We start from the raw sequence: 19,806 nt of genomic DNA on the forward strand, positions 1-19,806 counted from the left end.
AATTCTATTTCACCTCAAAGCATTACAGATACACACTGCTGCCTACCAAAATACGGCAAAGGTTAATGAGGAAGATTTATAGGTTTTTCAGAAGTTCTAGGTATCCACCAGATTATCCACCTCATTTAGATAATGTGAGAACATAACCCAACAATCTGTCTCAGCCAGTACCTCAGGAAACTAAGAGGGCAGCTTTGGTTCCCTGTGAGGCCAACTGCTCCATCCCTGGGAATCCCAAGGGAGCTTGGCAAATCAAAAGCACACCTCCTGAGTAGGTTTGCCAACACTGTTTCGGAACTAACTGGGATAAACTCATGGCAAGAGAAGCCGGTAATAAGAGACAAGGGTTTGGAAAAAAACTGAGAATTTTATTTCCGTGCCGGCAACCAGAGGAGGTGGCAGGCTCCAGCCTTAACTGACGTCCCAGCCTGCAAGATGGACACCTGTAGTTTTATAGGGAGAGGTTCAGGAGGGTGTGTGCAAAAGAGCAGACAGGATGTGATCACAGTGGGTGGGTATGTGTAAAGCAAGTGATCGTGGCCTGGGGAGGGAATGTTTGGGATGTGGTCTTCGGCATTCTGTTGCTGTCAGGACTTTGCTGGCCTGGCGGTTGCAATGTTCTGGTCACTGCAAAACATCTTCATCAGTGCCTCAAGAAAGTATAATAAGAAAGATAGACAGTAGGTTTCAGAGCATGAGTTAGGTGGTCCTGTCTATTTCTGGTTTTATGTGTTGGGGTTTATAGTGCTCGCTGACAGCAGATTAAGAGTTCCTTTTCAGAGACTGCTGTCAGCTAAGTGTATTTGGAAGGGGACAGGTATCTACCTGTTGACTAAGAGAGGATCAACAAGCAGATGATTTGAAATGTTACAGAAGAAGAAAATTAATTTTCTTACACTTTTTTCCATTTTTATCTTAAAATGACTCAGAATCTAGGATTACAATAGTACCCCTTGTCTGGGGGACACATTCCAACAGACCCAGTGGATGCCTGAAACCATGGATGGTACTGAAACCTGTATATACTATGTTTCCCCTATACATACATACCTGTGATAAAGTTTAGTTCCTAAATTAGGCATAGTAAGAGGTGAACAACAACTAATGATAAAGTGAACAATTACAACAGTGTACTGTGATAAAAGTTAATGTGAACATGGTCTGTCTGAAAATTTCTTATTTTACGGTATTCATCCTTTTTGTGATGATGTGATGGTAAAATGCCTGCGAGATGAATCAACATGTAGGTGTTGTGACACAAGAGGCTGTTACTGATCTCCTGGAGACATATCCAGAGGAAGATCCTCTGCTTCTAGATCTGATGGAAGATAACCAGAGCTGGGGAAAGTGAAACTGTGGGCCTGGCGGTCTGCTGTACTGAACTGTAAAACTTTATACTGGCCTGCCATGTTAAACCTCAGAATGAAACGCTGCTGGAAATAGGGGGGAAAATTAAGTTTGTGCTGACCTAAAATGGAGGTTTTAAAAAATAATACATACCCCCAGTCATTTTAACCTCTTAACCTTGTGATAATGAGTGGGTTTTTTTGTATCATTACCTTCCTCTTTTTTTTTTTTTTTTTTTTTAAAGATTATGGATTTCAAAGTGTTTCATATTGCACTGTTCCTAGTCAAGAGTGCTATCGTAAGTAGATAACAGAAACCAAAAGATCTACCAATTCCAGTTAGCTTCTTTTAGGTCGACTCCAGAAAAGGATCTTATCTAGTTGTTCTGATTAAAAAATTCTATCTCATGAAACATTAAGTAAAAACACCAATTTTTTTTTTTTAAACTTACTGAAACATGAAGTCTCATCATTCACTCTGTATATTTACCTTTCAATAGGTGTGTAACCAAACAGAATAAAGGAAATATGACACTAGTGTATCAGTGTTTTACAAATGCACAGGCATAAATTTGAATTTAAATGAAAGTCACATTCAACCTGATTCTGGTTTTAAAACAAACAAAACTGCTGTCATAGTAAAGTATTATATATGATACCATAGCTTTGGTTACCAAAGCTAATAATTTGGTGGAATGTTGCCTATGAAAACATAAACAGGTACACATGGAACATCATAAATCATTTAAAATTCTTGTTTTTGTTTTTTAATGTTTATTTTGAGAGAGAGCGCTCAGAAGGGGGGGTAGAGAAAAAGAATCCCAAGCAGACGCCACACCAGCAGTGCAGAGCCCAACTGGGGGCTCAATCTCATAACCGTGAGGTCATGACCTGAGCTGAAATCAAGAGTCAGTCACTTAACCAACTGAGCCACCAAGACACCCATCATTTAAAATTCTATAAAAATTTACTAAGTCAGCACCTAGATAAAGGGTGTAACAGTGACTCTCATTCCTAAAAATATAAAACTATGTAATCAAAGTCTTTATCAGCTAACCTGGGATGACTGAGAAAAGCAATTACTCATAACAGAAAAATAGACTCCTCAAGAAGCTTCTTTTATAAAGACCCTTGTGAAGGAGGAAATCTTTGTACCAGTGAGTCACTCCCCATTCTCTGCCTTCTCTTCCCCGACTCCAGGCCCCCTGGAAACCACCTCTTCCTTCCCTTCTCTCCTCCCTTCTCTTTGTATCTGGATTTGCCTATTCTGGAGATTTCCTATACATTGATTCATGCAGTATGTGGCCTTTTCTGTCCGGCTTCTTTCACTTAATGTTTTCGAGGTTCATCCACATTGTAGCAGGCATCCATACCTCACTCTTTTCATGGTTGAACTCTGTCCTGTGGATGTGGTGTATTTTGTTTATCTGTTCATCAGTTGAATGAGATTTGGGTTGTTTCTACTTTGGGACAGTTAAGGAATACTGCTGTGAATGTTACCCCGTCCAAATTTTTGCATAGATACAGGTTTTCATTTCTTCTGGGTTTTGCTGAGTCATGTGGTAACAGTTGAAACTTTTGACAAACTCCCAGACTATTTTTCCAAAGTGGCTGCAGCATTTTGCTTTCCAGCAGCAATGTTTGAGGTTTCTCCACTCCACATCCTCACCAATACTTGTAGTTACCTGTTGTGTTGTTTTTTTTTATTGTAGCCATCCTGATAAGCATGAAGTGCTATCTTACTGTGGTTTTGATTTGCATCTACTTAGTGACTAATGATGTTGAACATCTTTTCATGTTCTAAGTGGCCATTTGTATGTCTAATTTTTTTGCTCATTTCATTGGGTTATTTTTCCTCTTAAGTTGTTTATATATTCTGTATAGCTGGATCCTTATCAAATACATGATTTAAAAATAATTTTCTTCCATTTTGTGAGTTGTCTTATTACTTTTGGGGGGGTTCACTTAATAGTGCCCTTTGCACTAAAGTTTTTGATTTTGATGAAGTCCAATTTATTTTTTTCTTATGCTTCAGGTGTTGTATCTAGGAAACCATTATTCCATGATCATGATGATTTATACCTTTATTTTCTTCAGAGTTTTATAGTTTTAAATATTGAATCCATTAGAGTTAATTTTTATGTATGATGTGAAATAGAGATCCAAATTCATTCTTTTGCAGGTGAATATCCGGCAGTCATAGCAGTTGAAAAGATTATTCTTTCCCTCATTGAATAGTCTTGGCACCTTTTTCAAAAATCAGTTGGGGGATGCATGGCTGGATTAGTCAGTAGAGCATGAGACTCTTAGTAATCTCAGGGTCTTCCAATCCTTGACATGGATGTTTTTCCATTTATTTAGATCCTCTTTAATTTCTTTGAGTGTTTTATAGTTTCAATGTACAAGTTATACACTTAACCTTATTATATGTATTTCTAAGTATTCTTTTTGATATTATTGTAAATGGAATTGTTTTCTTTAATTTCAATTTTCAGATAGTTTTTTGCTAGTATGGGATTACAACTCCTTTTTTTTTTTAATATCTTGTATCTTGCAAACTTGCTTAACTCATTTTTCACCCCTAATAGTTTTTTTGTGTAGTCTTTAGGATTTTTTTTTTTTTTTTTTTTTTTACATAAGATCATGTCATCTGCAAATAGAAATAGTTTTACTTCTTTTCCTGCTTGGATGCCTTTTATTTCTTTTTCTTGCCGAATTGCCCCTGACTAGAACTTCCAGTACATGTTGAATAGAAATGGTGAGAATGGACATCCTCGTCTTGTTCCTTATCTTCGGGGAAAACTTGCACTCTTTTCACCATGAAGTATGATGTTAGCTTTGGGTGTTTGTTTTAAGTAGGCTCCACACCCATGTGGGGCTTGAACTCACAACCCTGAGATCAAGAATCCCGTGCCCTAATGACTGAGCCAGCCAGGCACCCCAGCTTTGGGTATTTTGTGGATGCCCTATATCAAGTTGAGGAAGTTATAACGTTTCTATTCCTAGTTTTTAATCATGAGAGGCATTCTGCATCTATTGAGATAATCACATGGAGTTTTCCCCTCCATTGATTCTGTTAATATGCTGTATTACATGATTGATTTTCCTATGTTGAATCAAACTTATATTCCTGGGATAAATCCTGCTTGCTCATCATGTATAATCCTTTTTATATGCTTCTGGATTTGATTTGCTAGCATTTTGTTGAGGATTTGTGTGTCTGTGTCATAAGGTATATTCATATCATAATTTTGGTAAGTATTGCCCAATCACTTTCCAAAATTAAATCATGTTTCTTTGAAATTAACGTTGTTCTAACAGAATAATGGTCTCTTAGAAATTATTTTTCTTGGGGCACCTGGGTGGCTCAGCTGGTTAAGCATCCAACTTCGGCTCAGGCCGTGATCTCACAGTTGATGAGTTCGAGCCCTGCAATCGGGCTCTGCTGACAGCTCAGAACCTGGAGCCTGCTTCAGATTCTGTGTCTCCCTCTCTCTCTGCTCCTCCCCCTGGCTCGGGCTCTGTCTCTTTCTCAAAAACAAATAAAACATTTAAAAAAATTTTTAAAGGGGTGCGCCTGAGTGGCTCGGTCAGTTAAGTATCTGACTTCAGCTCAAGTCATGATCTCACGGTCCATGGGTTCAAGCCCCACATCGGTCTTTCTGTTGTCAGTGCAGAGCCTGGAGCCTGGTTCAGATTCTGTGTCTCCCTCTCTTCTCTGCTCTTCCCCTGCCCTCTCTCTCTCAAAAATAAATAGATGTTTAAAAAATAATATTAATATTTAATGTTAATATTTTAAAAAGAAATTATTTTTCTTCTTCAAGTACTTATAAGATTCTCTGAAGGGCAGAGCCAAGCCCAGCCTTCCACAACACATCTTGCGTAATGCCTGTCTGGCAAAGCAGCTGCAAAGAAGCTGGGATTCAGCATTTTCATCTAGCAAATTGTTAGTGAGCACTTCTATCAAGACTAGTTTCTCGGGACACTTGGGTGGCTCAGTCATACAGGCATCCGACTCTTGATTTCGGCTCAGGTCATGATCTCACAGTAGGTTCAAGCTCCACACGGGGTTCTGTGCTGACAGCATGAGCCTGCTTGGGATTTTCTCTCTCCTCTCTCTGCCCCTCCCCTGCTCATGCTCAGTCTCACAAAACAAAACAACCAGCCTTAAAAAAAAAAAAAAAAAAAAAAAGTTTCTCTACTTCAGCTCTATTTGGAGCTGGGTTAATTCATTGTAGGGGACTATCCTGTGTATTGTAAGATGGTTAACAGCATCTCTGACTTCTTCTCACTAACTGGCAATGTCATCCACCTCCATCACTGCCCCTCCCCCCAAGTTGTGACAAACAAAACTGTCTCCAGACATTGCCAAAAGTCCCCTGGTAAATAAAATTGTCCTCAGTTAAGAAACACTGATCTAAAAACTGATAAATGTGAATTTTCTATTACTATCCAATAAAATTATCTCTAATTTTGAATTCAGATCTTCACTGTATATTTTGCTTTGGATCTACATTTGTCTCAGTCTGTGTCCTCACATGTTGATGACTCTCAAATCTGTATCTTTAGCCTTGTTTCCTCTCTGGATTCCCAGACGCTTTTTACAGCTGCCTGCCTCTGTTCTGCAGGCATCTTGAATTTGGTGTGTACAAAACGAGTCTCATTGTCTTCTCTCCCGCAAACTGCTCTTCTTCCTTTATTCTTGGTCTCCCAGGTCAGGACCCTACCAGTTAGTCACTTAACTGGTTCCTCACTCCTCTGTCTCCACCTGTCACATGAAATTCACCTGAGTCTAAGTTCAAGATCCTCTGTTCCAAGTGTCACTTCCATAGCCGGTGAGTTCATCTCATCTGGTTTGCTGCAGCAGTCCTTAACTTCCAGCTTATTCTCTGTGCTGCCTGTATAGTGCCCTTTCCGACATGGATGTCTAATCATAGCAGAGGCCTCATGGGCTGGCCCTGCCTGCCTTTCCAGCCTCATCCCTCAACCACTTGTACTTTAGGCTCTGGCCATAGCAAACTGCTTGCTGCAGGCACTCCAACCACAACTCAGACTGTCTCTCCCCTCTAGCCCTTCCACTCAGAGCAATGACTCTCTTCTTTTTTGCTACACCTGGAGAGACCTGAGTTTTCACTTATGAGGCACTGCGGGAACCGGTTCATACATCTACGTCCCTAGTGATCAACTAGTGTCTTGAGAATGGAAACCACAGTTTATTTCTCTCTGCCTGCTCCCCAGGGCTCAGTGGGTTCTCTGTAAATCTGTGTTGAATAGCAAATGAAAGTGCCTAGAGCAGAAAGGGGCTACCTGGGATTTTAAAGTAGCTGCAGGGTTGTTTTGGTGTTTGTTTAGTTCAGTGAACATTTACTGAGAACCAACTAGGTCATGGGTGCTAGGAACAGAGGAAGGAACAAGGCAGGATCTTTGCTTAGAAAATTCACATCACATTTAACATGAGATGGGAGTACAAAGTTTGGTAGAGTGATAAGGACAAGTGTAATGCATAAAGTGGATACTGAGAATGAACTAGATCTGTATTCGGGAAGACTCTCCCCACCCCTGAAATAGGCTTCTTAAAAGTACAAAAAGATCCCTCTTCACCATACTCTAATCCTTTCTGTGTTCAGTCTACTTCTATTTGTTGTGACTTTTTAAAATGACTTTGGCTTGGGGGCCCTGGGTGGCTCAGTCGGTTAAGCATGCAACTCTTGATTTCAGCTCAGGTCATCATCTCACAGTTTGTGAGATCGAGCCCAGCGTCGGGCGCCATGCTGACAGTGTGGAGCCTGCTTGGGATTCTCACTCTTTCTCTCTCTCTCTGCCCTTCCCTCCCCTCCCCCCCCCCCGCCCAAAATAAATAAATGAACTTGAAAAAAATAAAATGACTTTGGCTTGATGTTGCTTATCAGATTGGTTGATGTTGTCAGCCTCTCATTCTGTTGCAGAACCTGAACCTGTGTTTGTGTGAGGTGATGGTGTAGAAATAGTCCAAAATCAGCACTCACTAGTTATTATTTACCGTGTCCTCGTCATTTTGTGCCCTTCTTTTGAGAATAAGGTTGCAGGTAGGCCATGCTCCTGCCTCCTGATCTGAAGCCTTTGACTTAACCATTACTGTGTTCTTCACTGGAGTCATGCATTATTTCATAATTAAAGCAAACTGGGGTCATATGTATAGAATGTGCAGTCTACAGAAATTTTTATCTTTTTATGTCAGTATGGCATCTTTTTCTTCTCTTTTTTTTTTTTTTTTTAATGTTTATTTTTGAGAGAGAAAGAAGAGAGAGTGTGAGCAGGGGAAGGGCAGAGAGAGGGAGACACAGAATCTGAAGCAGCTCCAGACTCTGAGCTGTCAGCAAGAGCCCAACTTGGGACTCAAACTCATGAACTGCGAGCAAGATCATGACCTGAGCCAAAGTTGAATGCTTAACCAACTGAACCACCCAGGCGCCCCTCTTCTCATCAATTTTCTTAACACTAGTCCTACCTATTTCCCTTTGTCTGCACAGTGCCTCTTAGCTTGTAACTTAACTAGTTACAAGCTAACTATTTACTAACTAGTTAATAAATACAACTTTATTCTTAAATGAAGATTAGGAAAATTGATCCTTAGGGAGACCAATGTGTGTGGTGTCCAGGAGCCATGAAAATGGGTTGCTTAGGGAGATGAATAAAGTTGTTACACTGTTGAACAGAGGTGAAGGCTGCGGTAGTGGTATTATTTACAGAGAAGGGAAAAAGGGATAGGTAAAAGCAGAGGGGGAGCTAGGGAGAGATCATGGGCTCTGAGCCTATTGAGTCTGCTGTCACTTTGGAAGGAGGAGGTGGTGTTGGAAGAAGTGGATGCCCAGGAGGGATGTTAGGGCTTGGAGATGAATCTGTGTTGGCAGGTGAGATGATAGAAGTATGAAGAGGATCTAGGACAGAACAGTAGAAAACGCACCTATGGGGAAACCAGAAAAGGCTGAATTTGACAAGAGGAAAACCAAGAGAAAGAGATTCCAGAAGCCAAAGAAAGAGTGAAGCTTCATGGCATCGCATGTGGTAGGAATGGACTAAAAAGAGACCACTGGCTTTGGCAAGTAGGACCTCACAGGAGCGTTTCAGCAGAAAGGTGAGGGAGGCGGCCTGACTGTAGTGGGCTGAGGAATGACTGGGAAACCAACAGGTGGGATGTGTGCACATAGACCACGTGCTCAGAATACTCCTCTTCCTTTTGGGTCGGAGAGGGAGCGCATACAAATGAAAAACCTGGCCGTGTTCGTAAGCCGAGAGAAGGACGGGAAATTGATGGAACATGCGTGGGAACGGGTAGCTGCAGAGTCTGAGGAATGTGAGCATCAGCCAGGTGGCGTGGGTTTGCCAGGAAGAGGCCCAGGGACGCCTGTTTCTCCAAGACCAGAGAGAAAACCGTTAGAAGTATGAAAGGCAGATGTTTGTGGAAGGAAGGGAGAGAAGTTGGGGTGTTCATTTCTGGCCACATCGCTCTTCTCTGTGAGGCAGGGACCTATGCTACCAAGTAAGGGCCAGAAGAAAGTGGGAAGAGTGTGGGGACAGTGGCAACACCCTGCGTTGTTGAGAGTGACTCCAACTAGGTTAATTCATACTGTCCCAGCAGAGGATGACAATTTAAGACAAAATAAGACATTTATGATGACTCCACATCCGCAGGGCTACAGACTTTGCTTCACTAGTGCTCCATTCTGACACAGGACTGGAGAGCGTCTGGTGAAAGTAATCCGGGTTATGGGATGACCCAGTGGGGGAGGCAGACTGACTGTCTGAAGCAAGCAAACTGAGGACTTTGTTATAGAATTCGCAAAATGTTTGCGTAAGTACTAGACCAGAAGTCCAGACTTTTGGTGCTCTGATGCCAATAAGCATTCCCCACTCAGAAGTATAAGTTGGAAAATAGAGGCAAATAGATTTCTAGCCTATTCTTTGCATTCAGCCCTCGAAATGTTCTTCTACTTTTGTTATCGCATTTGAATATGGTTTTAAAGTATATTCAGTAAAAAAAAAGGCATTCGGTAAGATGTCATCATTGTCTCCCATGGGTTGGAGGTGGGGGGAGTCACCAGGTGTTGGAAAAGCAGCTGGTCCATGTACCACAGTTTGATCTTTTTAAGACCTCTTACTGTGATTCCCAGTGTTGAAACTTGTGATTCAAGTGCTGGTTTCAGGCTATATAAGATTTGAAAAAGCCACTTGAAATATGGCAATACGTGTCATTAAGAATGTTATTTCATTTTTATTTTTAAAAATGCATGTGCACACCTGTCCCCTTAACAGCTAGCATACTTCAGGAAGTTAAAACCTTTATACAGCATGTTGAGAAGTCCCACACACTAGCTCTCCTTTAGTTATTTCACAGTTTTCCCTGCTCAGTGCTGGAATTGTGTAGGAGAAAGTGTTCACTGTCAACTGTTCTCTATGAATAGGGATGTGTGTGGATTGAAAGAAAAATTATATGCCCTGGTGTTATCCGGTAAAGAAAAGAAAGAAGAATAACCTAAGAATTTCCATGCCAGCCTCAACTGCCATCTAAAGTAATTGTGAGAATCTGTCATCAGCTCACACAGTGACCCAGGGAACCAGAGGTTGGCAGATTGGCAGGCCAGGTGTTAACTGTGAGGTAGGACAACTGTAGCCAAAGAAGTGGCTTCAGGAGCATGGGATTTTACCGGTATCTCCTATAAAGGAGGCAGCCTTTATAGGCGAGGCTTGGTGTGTTGGCTCTGGTGAGAACCCATTTTGAGCCATCCTTTTGCCTAGCTCTGAGCATGAAGGAACTATCAAGAAGCAAAAAGGCGCCTTGGGTGGTCAATTAAGCGTCAACTCTTGATATCAGCTCAGGTCATGATGCAGAGCCTGCTTGGGATTCTCTCTCCCTCTCTGTCTGCACCTCCCCTCCTTGCTCACATGCACTCTCTCTCTTAAAACTAAACATTAAAAAAAAAAAAAAAAAGGGGGCAAACAGGGACGCCCGGGTGGCTCAGTTGATTTAAGTGTCTGACTGTGGCTCACGTCATGATCTCACAGTTCGTGACTTCAGGCCCCGCGTCAGGCTCTGTGCTGACAGCTCCGAGCCTAAAGCCTGTTTCAGATTCTGTGTCTCCCTCTCTCTGCCCCTCCCCTGCTCTCACTCTTGTTTCTCTTTCTCAAAAATAAATAAAACATTAAAAAAATATTTTTGTTTAAAACAAACAGAAAAGTGCATACACACACATATTTGTATGTAAACTTTCTTTTTTTTCTCTTTTAGGAACAGAAATGCATAAAAACAACAGGCAGAATAGAAGACGTGTGCGAAGAGGCCACCAGCAGAACCCTTGGTTCAGACAACACGGTTCTGACGAGAGGCAAGTGCTGCTGCCCAGTGCCACCCCAGCCCGTGCAGCCTGTCCGTGCACGGGAGTCACAGGGTTCTCATCAAAAGGCAGGGTCTGAGCCGGGGCCCACGTTCCCAGTGCCACTGCTGCAGGTCAGCCTGCCCACCACCGATTGAGTAGTTAGGAGATATGGCCGGACTCTTTTCTTCTGAGAGTGACCATGACCTCTGTACAGAGTATTAGCCAGAGGCTTAGAAGGAGACCTTAACAGATGGAACTCGAGAGCTGTTTTTCTGTTTTGCGGCCTTTTTTTTTTCTCTCTCTCCCTTTTTTTCTAGCCAATGAAAATAGCTTTCTGGAGACCTAATTTCATTTAGCCTAAGTCCTTAGAAAGGCTAAATATATAATATTGTATATATAATAAACACAAAAAGGTATAAAGAATAATACAATGAACATCATGTACCCGCTACCTAGTTTAGAAAGTAAAACTTAGTCTGTACTCAAAGTCCCCAGCATAAAACATGTTCCATTCTCAACTTATTTTTCTTATGGCCAGAAGTCCTGTTGGCCTTGAGCTGTGGGGAGTGTCTTATCCTGCTGTAGGTGGGCATCTTGTTCTGGGACTGGACTGTGTTTCTTTCATGCAGAAATCTTTCCACAGCCCCCTCCTCACCAGAGAAAGCCTGCATGCCAATTTCAAAATTCTGCCATACTTCAGACCTCCTTCTAAACTGGACGGGTGTCTAACTACAGGGTCAGAAGATGCCAGATACCAAGATGCTTCTCTAGAACAGATTGACCTAAACAGTAATAAAAACCACCAAAGTGTCGTGGAAAGAACAAGGGCTTTGGAATCAGAAGGTCTAGGTTTGGCACTCTGCTTTTTCCTATGTGAATTTGGGCAAGTTACTTCACTCTGAGTCACCCTTGTACAAGAGAGCTAGTACAAGGTTTGCAATACTGTTATGTAAAGCCTCTGATGGGCTTCCTGCCTCTGAGCAGGCCCTTCATACATGGTGGGCCTCATTAGGTGCAGGATAAAATCGGTGACTCTGAGCCAGAGTCCCAGACTTGACCCATATTGCGGAAAGATCAGGACGGTGCCCAGTGTTTGTATGTTTTGTAAGGAGAGCTATGGATATTTTGGGGGCCCCGGGCCTTCGCACGAGAGTCCAATGTGCAGCGAAATGTGATCTGTGCAAAAAGAGCACTACTCTTCCTGGCAGGTACTGTGGAAACACGCCAGACAGCCACCTTTTGGGCTCTGTATAGACAGATTGGAACAGCATTCCTTGGACTAGAAATGTAGACGTTTGTCATGATGCTTAATCCTTCTCTTGCTGCTGATCACTCTTGCTCTTGATGCTTAATCCTTCTCTTGCGGCAGCCAGATGAGCTGCCTCAGAAAGGTCCGGGCCATAAAAAGGGAGAGCAAATGATTTTCTCTGAAATGGCATAGTTAGAATTCACAGACAGAAGACAAAGTTCTTTCATTCCTTCAGCCTAGTGATTCAGTTTGTATTCCTTTGAGGGATAGGCAGGAAGTTCTTGATTTTAAAGTGGATTTTGTCAGGATTCTAAAATTAGGTGTTTTGCTGTATCGTTATAGCCTTCAGCCTGTAATTGCCACAGAAGCTGCTTGTAGTTTTGCAAATCAGGTGTTTAAACCATGGCTCTATCCCAGTATTAACTGAGCAAATCACCTCTGTGCCCTGAACCCCGGTTTCTCCATCTGTCAGCTTGTGTAGCCAGGTAAAATTTAAACCCTTTGTACTGCTGAATCCAATAAAGAATGAAATGCACCTGGCCTTGTAACTGCTGTTGAGCTGACAGATGAGCCCAGCTGGTAACATTCTCATTGGCAAAGATTTCTGTTCCCCTTTTCATTTGGAAATTTTGAAAAGATCTCACAAAATGCTCACATGAGGAGACAAGGAAAGGGAATTACTGTGACCCGTGTCCTGTTAAGGATGAGGAACCAAAACCTTGCCCTGACTTCTGTATATCTGTAGTAGGTAACACTGCTTTCCAGGAAAAGAGAGGTCAGAGCTCCCCAGGTAATCAGAAGAATCAGAGGGTTGAAATGAAGGCCATGGAACTGCCTTGACTGACCCCAGCAGGATCCCACAGTCAGAGAATGGGACTCAAGCTCCTCACTGCAAGTCACTGTGACTGTGTGTCAACAGGTGTAACACAGCAGCACAGCAAAGCCCACAGGATTCTGGCCGTGCCGATGATGACGAGGCCCCATCGACCTCATCTGGCACAGCTGGGAGTTCTTCCGCGCCAGGTGAGGCGTCTGCTGGATGGTAGACCTCCTGTGTCCCTGCCTGTAGAAAAGATGAAACCTCACCCTGCCTCATCGTCTGGTTCTAACTGTTCTGGCTGCCCTTCTTAGCCATGTGTGTCTGCACTTGCATGTGGGTGAACTCCATGTGTGTCAACGACACCTGTTCCCGGCTTGGAGGAAACTCTGGAGCAAATTAAAACACTGACTAAACATCCTGACTGTGTCAGGAATGGGGATTCTGAGGCAAACGGCTCCGCCAGTGCAGGACCGAAATGGGCGTCGGATGGGGAGTGACAATGTTAGCCCACCTCCCGCCCCTCAGAAAAGACAGGCATCTGTAAGGGGTGGTGTGGACAGATCACTGGGTTCCTTCATAGGTGGGTCAGTGCAGTGTTTAAGTGGATTTCATTTCTTTTTGACTAAAGATCTGCCAGGGTATTACTTTGACCCGGAAAAGAAGCGCTACTTCCGCTTGCTCCCCGGACATAACAATTGCAACCCCCTCACAAAGGAGAGCATCCGGCACAAGGAGATGGAAAGCAAAAGGCTGCAGCTGCTGGAGGAAGAAGACAAGCAGAAAAAGGTGGGCTCCACACTCGTGATGGCCACATCCATCCACTGCTGATAGGAGGTGCCGAGCAGATGCCTCTGTAACACTTAGCATGGTGCACTTGAGGGAATGTGACATCAACCTTCCACCATAGTAATCTGATGAAGCGAGTAAGAAGGCAAGAAATCTCCCACCCCCCTTTTCTTACCTGCAAAGTTTCATCAGTGATTCTCACATCTTGTCCTTTCTCAGAAGAATCTTGGGAAGTGGCATGAAATGGTTTCAGTAAATACACACTCATGGGTATATTTTAAATAGAAAACCGAGGGATATGGTTTGGATATGAGGATTTCCTGCATCCCCTCTGGGGATTACATCCCAGCACATTTCAGTGGTTTATGGGGGCCCCGGGGTCACTAGTAGTCGAACAGAAAGCAGACCTGAGTGACCAGTGCCATTCTTGTGTTCACTAGTGGGGTGGCTTCATCTCCCCAGGCATAAATTGATGGGGAGTCTGGACGTGGGCACCAAACCAAATTCCTAGCTCACACGTTCTTTCTTGTGATGGACTTTTCCTCTTGCCAAGAAGAGGAGACCATTAGAACTTTATGCATATAGTTTCTGCCAACTTAGTACGCTTGCTTTTTCATTACATCCTGTGGAACTGAAAACATTCTCCATTATCCCATAACATAAAACTTCATTACTCTTCTCTTCTCTTTTAATTTAGAAAATAGCCAGGATGGGCTTTAATGCATCTTCATTGCTCCAAAAAAACAAGCTGGGTTTTCTCAATGCCACCAGTTATTGCCGGTAAGACAATGCCTCGTTGTTAAGTTTTCTTCATGAATATTCTTTTCCTATTTCTTATTTCCATGGTCCAAGAAGTCAGTCAGGATGAAGTACATAACCACTCTGTGAGGAGTCTTCACAGTTGGGAGAGGGGGGCTCAGCTCACAGCCTGCCTTCTGCTGCTAAAACCAGCCCTGAGTGAAGCATTCTCTCTGTAGAGCAAGGGAAGTGGCTCATGTAGGAAGCCAAAGAGAGAGAGGGGATCTAGGCAGAGAAACTGAGCAGAAATTTCTCAAGATGTTTCCTCTGTGTTACTTGAAATCATTTTTAGTGTAATAGGAGGCCCTATAGCTTCATTCCCATGCGATTTCTGCTCCCTTCTCCTCTTCCAGCAAGTTGTCACCCAAAATAGAGCATTAAACAGATGTATGTGTTCTAAACTTTATACACTTGTAATGTCTGATATAATTCTAACTAAAACCCTGTGAGCTAGGTTGATATTTCCCCCAGTTTCCAGAAGAGACTGAGGCTTAGAGTTGATTGACTGGCTCAAGGTAAAGCTAGAAAGGGTGGAATTGTCTGACTCCCAACATCTGAGCTCCTAACCCCTACATTCTGCTGTCTCCCTGCTGTGCACGGAACTCGTGTTATGAAGAAACAACTTGAGTTTGAGTGCCTTATAGCACTTACCATGGAACAAGGCCCCCTTCAGGGAAGGCCAGCCATGCAGGAGGTATCCGCCAGGTCGGGTCGGGTATGCCTCTCCAAATTTCCCTCCTGAAAGGGAAAGGAATTAAAGGTCTAGGTAGAAATACCTCTGTTCACCCTAAAACATGCTTTGTTCTTAGTGGCGTTGCGGCCATGATGTGGAGAGAGAAGGGGGTCCATACCTGGTTCTTGCTAGCTGGGTGCTCTTTGGCCTGCTGTTTCTTGCATTTTTCAGGCAAGTTCTTTTTGTCTCAAGAAAGAGTTGTACTAGATGATCCAAGAAAGAGTTGTACGAGACGATCCAAAGACAGATTGGTCTTGTTCATCTTCCTTTGACCCTATGAATGGGCCACCCATTTCTTGGCCTTAGTTTTCCTAAGAGTTCTACAATTGAGGTTATTTAGGACCCGACTCAACTCCATTGCTGAGAATTACTTCGGAGGAGAAGTGGCTGACTAGGGGAGGCGGTCTCCAGGGTGTGGGCCAGGGCAGAGGCTCTGAGTCTGCTTCACGGGTGTCTCGTTACGACATCCATGCCCTCCCCGTCCCTCTTTCCCTCTGCAGTTTAGCTCATGAGCTGCGAGTGAGCTGCATGCAGAGGAAAAAGGTCCAGATTCAGAGCTCGGATCCCTCCGCTTTGGCAAGCGACCGATTTAACCTCATACTGGTGAGTGGGAGGGAGCGCCCTGCGGGTGCCAGAGGTATAGCTGCTGTCCCCGGACACTGCATGGCTTAACATTGGCTTTCATTGGGGCTAGCCGTGCGGAAGCCAGTGCCACAAAAGCAAGTGGTGTCCTCTTGGTTTTATGGTACTAACCAGTGCCTACTGGCTACCTGCTGGCAGGCGCTGAGCTGGCAGGGCAGGCTGTGCCGACCATCGTCACCCCCACTATAGCTCTTGTCATCTAATCTGAGAGCCTCAGCCCACCCCACGTTGAGAACTGTCACAATGTAATTTTCCCTTTGGTGTGTTGTCTGCAAATTGAAAAGGTACACAGTGGACCAGGGGCTTCTAATCCTTTCTATACTGGGCATAATCTGGTGGTCAGACCTGAAGCACCAGTATCCTTTAGTAGCGACTATGTGTTATTCCCTTGCTTGCTGGCTCTGACCTCAGTGGCAGGGTCCTATAGGGTCTGTGCTCCTGGGCCTGCACGTCCAGCACAGCTCTGTCATGTCCTTTACAGGGAGCAGAGCATCTTCTCTGCTTTAGGTTAGACCTGGGCTGGAAGCCAAGGTTAAGGCCAGAGATTGCTGGAACCTAGGGTTCAGGGAAATGTTGGCAGAGGACCGAGAGTCCACTGCAAACAGAAGGCGATACACCACTGAGTTAGACCAGAAGCTTGAGACCACAGGAGATCATGGCCTGTCCTGTAAGCCCTGTCCTTCCTGGAGGCCAGGAGAAAGCTGAGAATTCGAGAAGGACACAAAATGAAAAACCTCAGCCTGGTGGTCTGCTGAAAGGACTGAAATCTGAAGCGACAGTGCTCACCCTTGAGGTCTCGCCCCAGGAGACCTCAACAGGAGAGCCCTTCTGCAAGGGGCATTCCAGGACTTGTGTTCTCTCCTGGCTTTACTCTCCCGTGTGTTTGGGGGCACAGTTTGACCTGAATCGCTGGAAAACTTTCTTGCAGTACTTTCCCCTCAGGAGCTCCTTCCCTGGGGTTCTTCCATAAAATTGGGTGGTGATGCCTGTGCTGTTGAGTATGGCCTGAGCCCCTGGTCCTCCTACTTCATCTCACACAAGGCTGGCACTAGTGCTCAGATCTTCCCAGTCACCCAGGGTTAGACGTGACTGGCTGGCTGTGTGACCAGAGTATTGGGAAGGGAGCTTTGCCACCCAGAGATCAGCTTTTCAGATCTGATTCCAGTCTCTGTCATGATTCTTCAGGAAACTGTGCTTTCCAAGTAAATTTGCAAAGTGAATACAGTTTCACCAACATCCAAACCCATGTATGTGTGTATGTTGTATTTATAAGTATACATAAAACACTTAAATATGTAGGGTTTTGCTTTGAAATAATTATTAACTACATTAAAAATTTGTTTTAATTTATTTTAATGTTTATTTTTGACAGAGAGGGAGACAGAGCGTGAGCAGGGGAGGGGCAGAGAGAGAGGGAGACACAGAATCAGAAGCAGGCTCCAGGCTCCGAGCTGTCAGCCCAGAGCCCAACGCAGGGCTCAAACTCACAAACCGCGAGATCATGACCTGACCCAAAGTCAGACACTTAACCGACTGAGCCGCCCAGGTGCCCCTAAAAAATTTTTTTTAATGTCTACTTATTTTTGAGAGAGAGAGAGTACAAGCAGGGGAGTGGCAAAGAGAGAGGGAGACACAGAATCTGAAGCAATCTCTAGGCTCTGAGTTGTTGGTACAGAGCCCGATGTGGGGCTCGAACCCACAAACTGTGAGATCATGAACTGAGCTAAAGTTGGACGCTTAACCAACTGAGCCACCCAGGCCTGGCCCCTTTAATTTTTTTTTAACATTTATTTGTTTTTGAGAGAGCAACGGAGTGCAAGGCGGGGAGGAGCAGAGAGAGAGACACAGAATCCAAAGCAGGCTCCAGGCCCCGAGCTGTCAGCACAGAGCCCAACGTGGGGCTCAAGCTCAGAACTGTGGGATCATGACCTGAGCCAAAGTTGTACACTTAACCGACCGAGCCACCTGGGCGCCCCATAGTATTTTCTATTGTAATTTTTTCCTACAATGCAGTGGGTTTTTGTTTTTTGTTTTTTGTATCTCATTGAGGGGGAAAGTGCCCATGTAATGGGAATCCAGTTTTGTTTCCTCCTTTTACCCCTTCACAGTTATAACTAGCATTTTCCACATCGTTGTATGGCTTTCATGATGGCTGCGTGTCACCATGTGGCTCTTCCGGATGGATGTAGGGACTCTGCCAAACCCAGTTCTGAGTGGAGTCACTGTGCAGACCTCATGCCTCTTGACAGTTCCCCCTCATCGCCTTCACCCCCACTCCTGGACTGCGAGATCAGATGCCTGTTAGCTTTGCCCAGTGACAGCTGGACTGAGTAGGTGCAAGTCAGGTTACCTCCATGCTCCCTCGTGGGTGGGAGCACACACCAAGTGAAAATGCTCAGAGCATGGGATCTAAGACAGATGGCAGGTGGTCTTAGGCAGCTCACCTGGCTCAGCCTGGGAGGTCACCTATGGTCTCCTTTCCCCTCCAGGCCGATACCAACAGTGACCGGCTCTTCACGGTGAATGATGTCAAAGTCGGAGGCTCCAAGTATGGCATCATCAGCCTGCGTGGTCTGAAGACCCCCTCGCTCAAGGTGCATATGCACGAAAACCTCTACTTCACCAACCGGAAGGTACGTTGCCTTTCCCATTAGCCTCGCGACCCCCTTTGCCTTGGATGCAGGGGGCCTGCAGTAGTTGGCCCAATTTAGAGTAGAGGAGAGAACCTTGGGTACCTTATTTTACCAAGAGAAAATGGAGTTTTAGATCTTGATAACCTATAAGGGAAGAAAAGGGCCTCAGGAGTTTCTTCTCTTAGAAGAGAAATAACTGTCAATAGTTGGGAGAAGGCATGAAACTTCTTTAGGCTTGAGAGGCTTCTTTAACTGCTTATACAGACCTTCCCTCCAGAGGATCGAGGTGACCCGAAGGAGCCTGTGCCAGGCACCGAGTTCCTGGGCAGTGGGCTGTTGTAATCTTTGTGGATAGTCCTCCAGTGCATCAGTCACTCAGCCAGTCTGTGGCCTACCCAGAAGTTACAGAAATAAAAAGAGGTTACATAAATAGAATATACATAAAGATGAGAGGTTACATAAATATAATACAGCACAGCTTGCCGTCTAGGGAGCAACCTTTAAATTGCACTTGGGTGATGGCTGCATGTGTAAAAAGCTGTGTGACATTCTATTCATTTGGGACATGAGCCACAAGATGGATACAGGTTGAAAATGGTTTCTGAATGAAATGAAATACAGTATGCCTTTCAGAGTTGGGTTTTGTCCCCTTCTGTTGCCGAGAACCCGTCCCCAAACCAGAAAGTTACTAGATGTTTCACTGTGAGGTCCATGCTGACGACAAAGGACCAAAGCCTGGGGGTTACTTCCTCCCTGTTCCTCTCAAGGCGCTACATGGTGGAGCAGGGAACTTCCTTGTTCTGACGCTTGTTCCAGCGTCTTTAAAAGGAGTGAGACCTGAAAAAAGAAGCCCCATGTCTGTATCCCTACTAGTTATTCCATAGGCAGGCATTGTCTATTTCTCTCCATGAGTTGGCAGTCAAACCAGTCTTTCTGTCTTGCTGTGTGTTTCCTCACCAGGTGAACTCTGTGTGCTGGGCCTCGCTGAATCACTTGGATTCCCACATTCTGTATCTTTTGGCAGACGAAGAGGTTTGGTGGGCAGGCCAGGCCCTGATGAGGAGCTGAGTGTCTGTGGGGTTTGTGAGGTGGCGTCCTAGGGGCCAGAGGTCTGCACCATTTTGTGTGCACATCTCACCCTTTAGGAAGGAGCATTGCAGCTAGGTAGAGAACAAAGATTCCCATGGAGCACAGAGAAGTAGTCGAGGTCCCAGGGTGACATTGATGTCACTATGTGCCATCACTGTTAAGATCTGTAAAAGAACTGGGGCGCCTGAGTGGCTCAGTCAGTTGAGCGTCTGACTTCGGCTCAGGTCATGATCTCATGGTTCGTGAGTTCGAGCCCCACATCAGGCTCTGTGCTGACAGCTCGGAACCTGGAGCCTGCTTCGGATTCTGTGTCTCCCTCTCTCTCTGCCCCTCCCCTGTTCACACTCTGTCTCTCTC

The 19,806-nt window shown here is 44.5% G+C and overlaps 1 protein-coding gene across 6 annotated transcripts in view; it reads left to right on the top strand.

The window, feature by feature from the left end:
• Positions 1 to 19,806, top strand: part of DCAF4 (DDB1 and CUL4 associated factor 4) — a 32,182-nt gene that overhangs the window by 2,283 nt on the left and 10,093 nt on the right. For 4 of the 6 annotated variants that reach the window (XM_006932965.4, XM_019833251.3, XM_006932967.4 and 1 more), the window contains exons 2-8: positions 10,612 to 10,708; positions 12,868 to 12,971; positions 13,397 to 13,554; positions 14,252 to 14,334; positions 15,586 to 15,688; positions 18,217 to 18,360; positions 19,321 to 19,370. In XM_006932965.4, coding sequence (XP_006933027.1) covers positions 10,620 to 10,708; positions 12,868 to 12,971; positions 13,397 to 13,554; positions 14,252 to 14,334; positions 15,586 to 15,688; positions 18,217 to 18,360; positions 19,321 to 19,370 — 731 coding nt within the window. In that variant the 5' untranslated portion in view covers positions 10,612 to 10,619. Of the gene's footprint in view, positions 1 to 5,170; positions 5,297 to 10,611; positions 10,709 to 12,867; positions 12,972 to 13,396; positions 13,555 to 14,251; positions 14,335 to 15,585; positions 15,689 to 18,216; positions 18,361 to 19,320; positions 19,371 to 19,806 lie in introns of those variants that run through there. The other 2 variants (XM_023255806.2, XM_045060170.1) reach the window with 2 other exon arrangements.

The sequence above is a fragment of the Felis catus genome, chromosome B3 (genome assembly GCF_018350175.1).
Source record: "Felis catus isolate Fca126 chromosome B3, F.catus_Fca126_mat1.0, whole genome shotgun sequence".
Lineage (NCBI taxonomy): Eukaryota > Metazoa > Chordata > Mammalia > Carnivora > Felidae > Felis > Felis catus.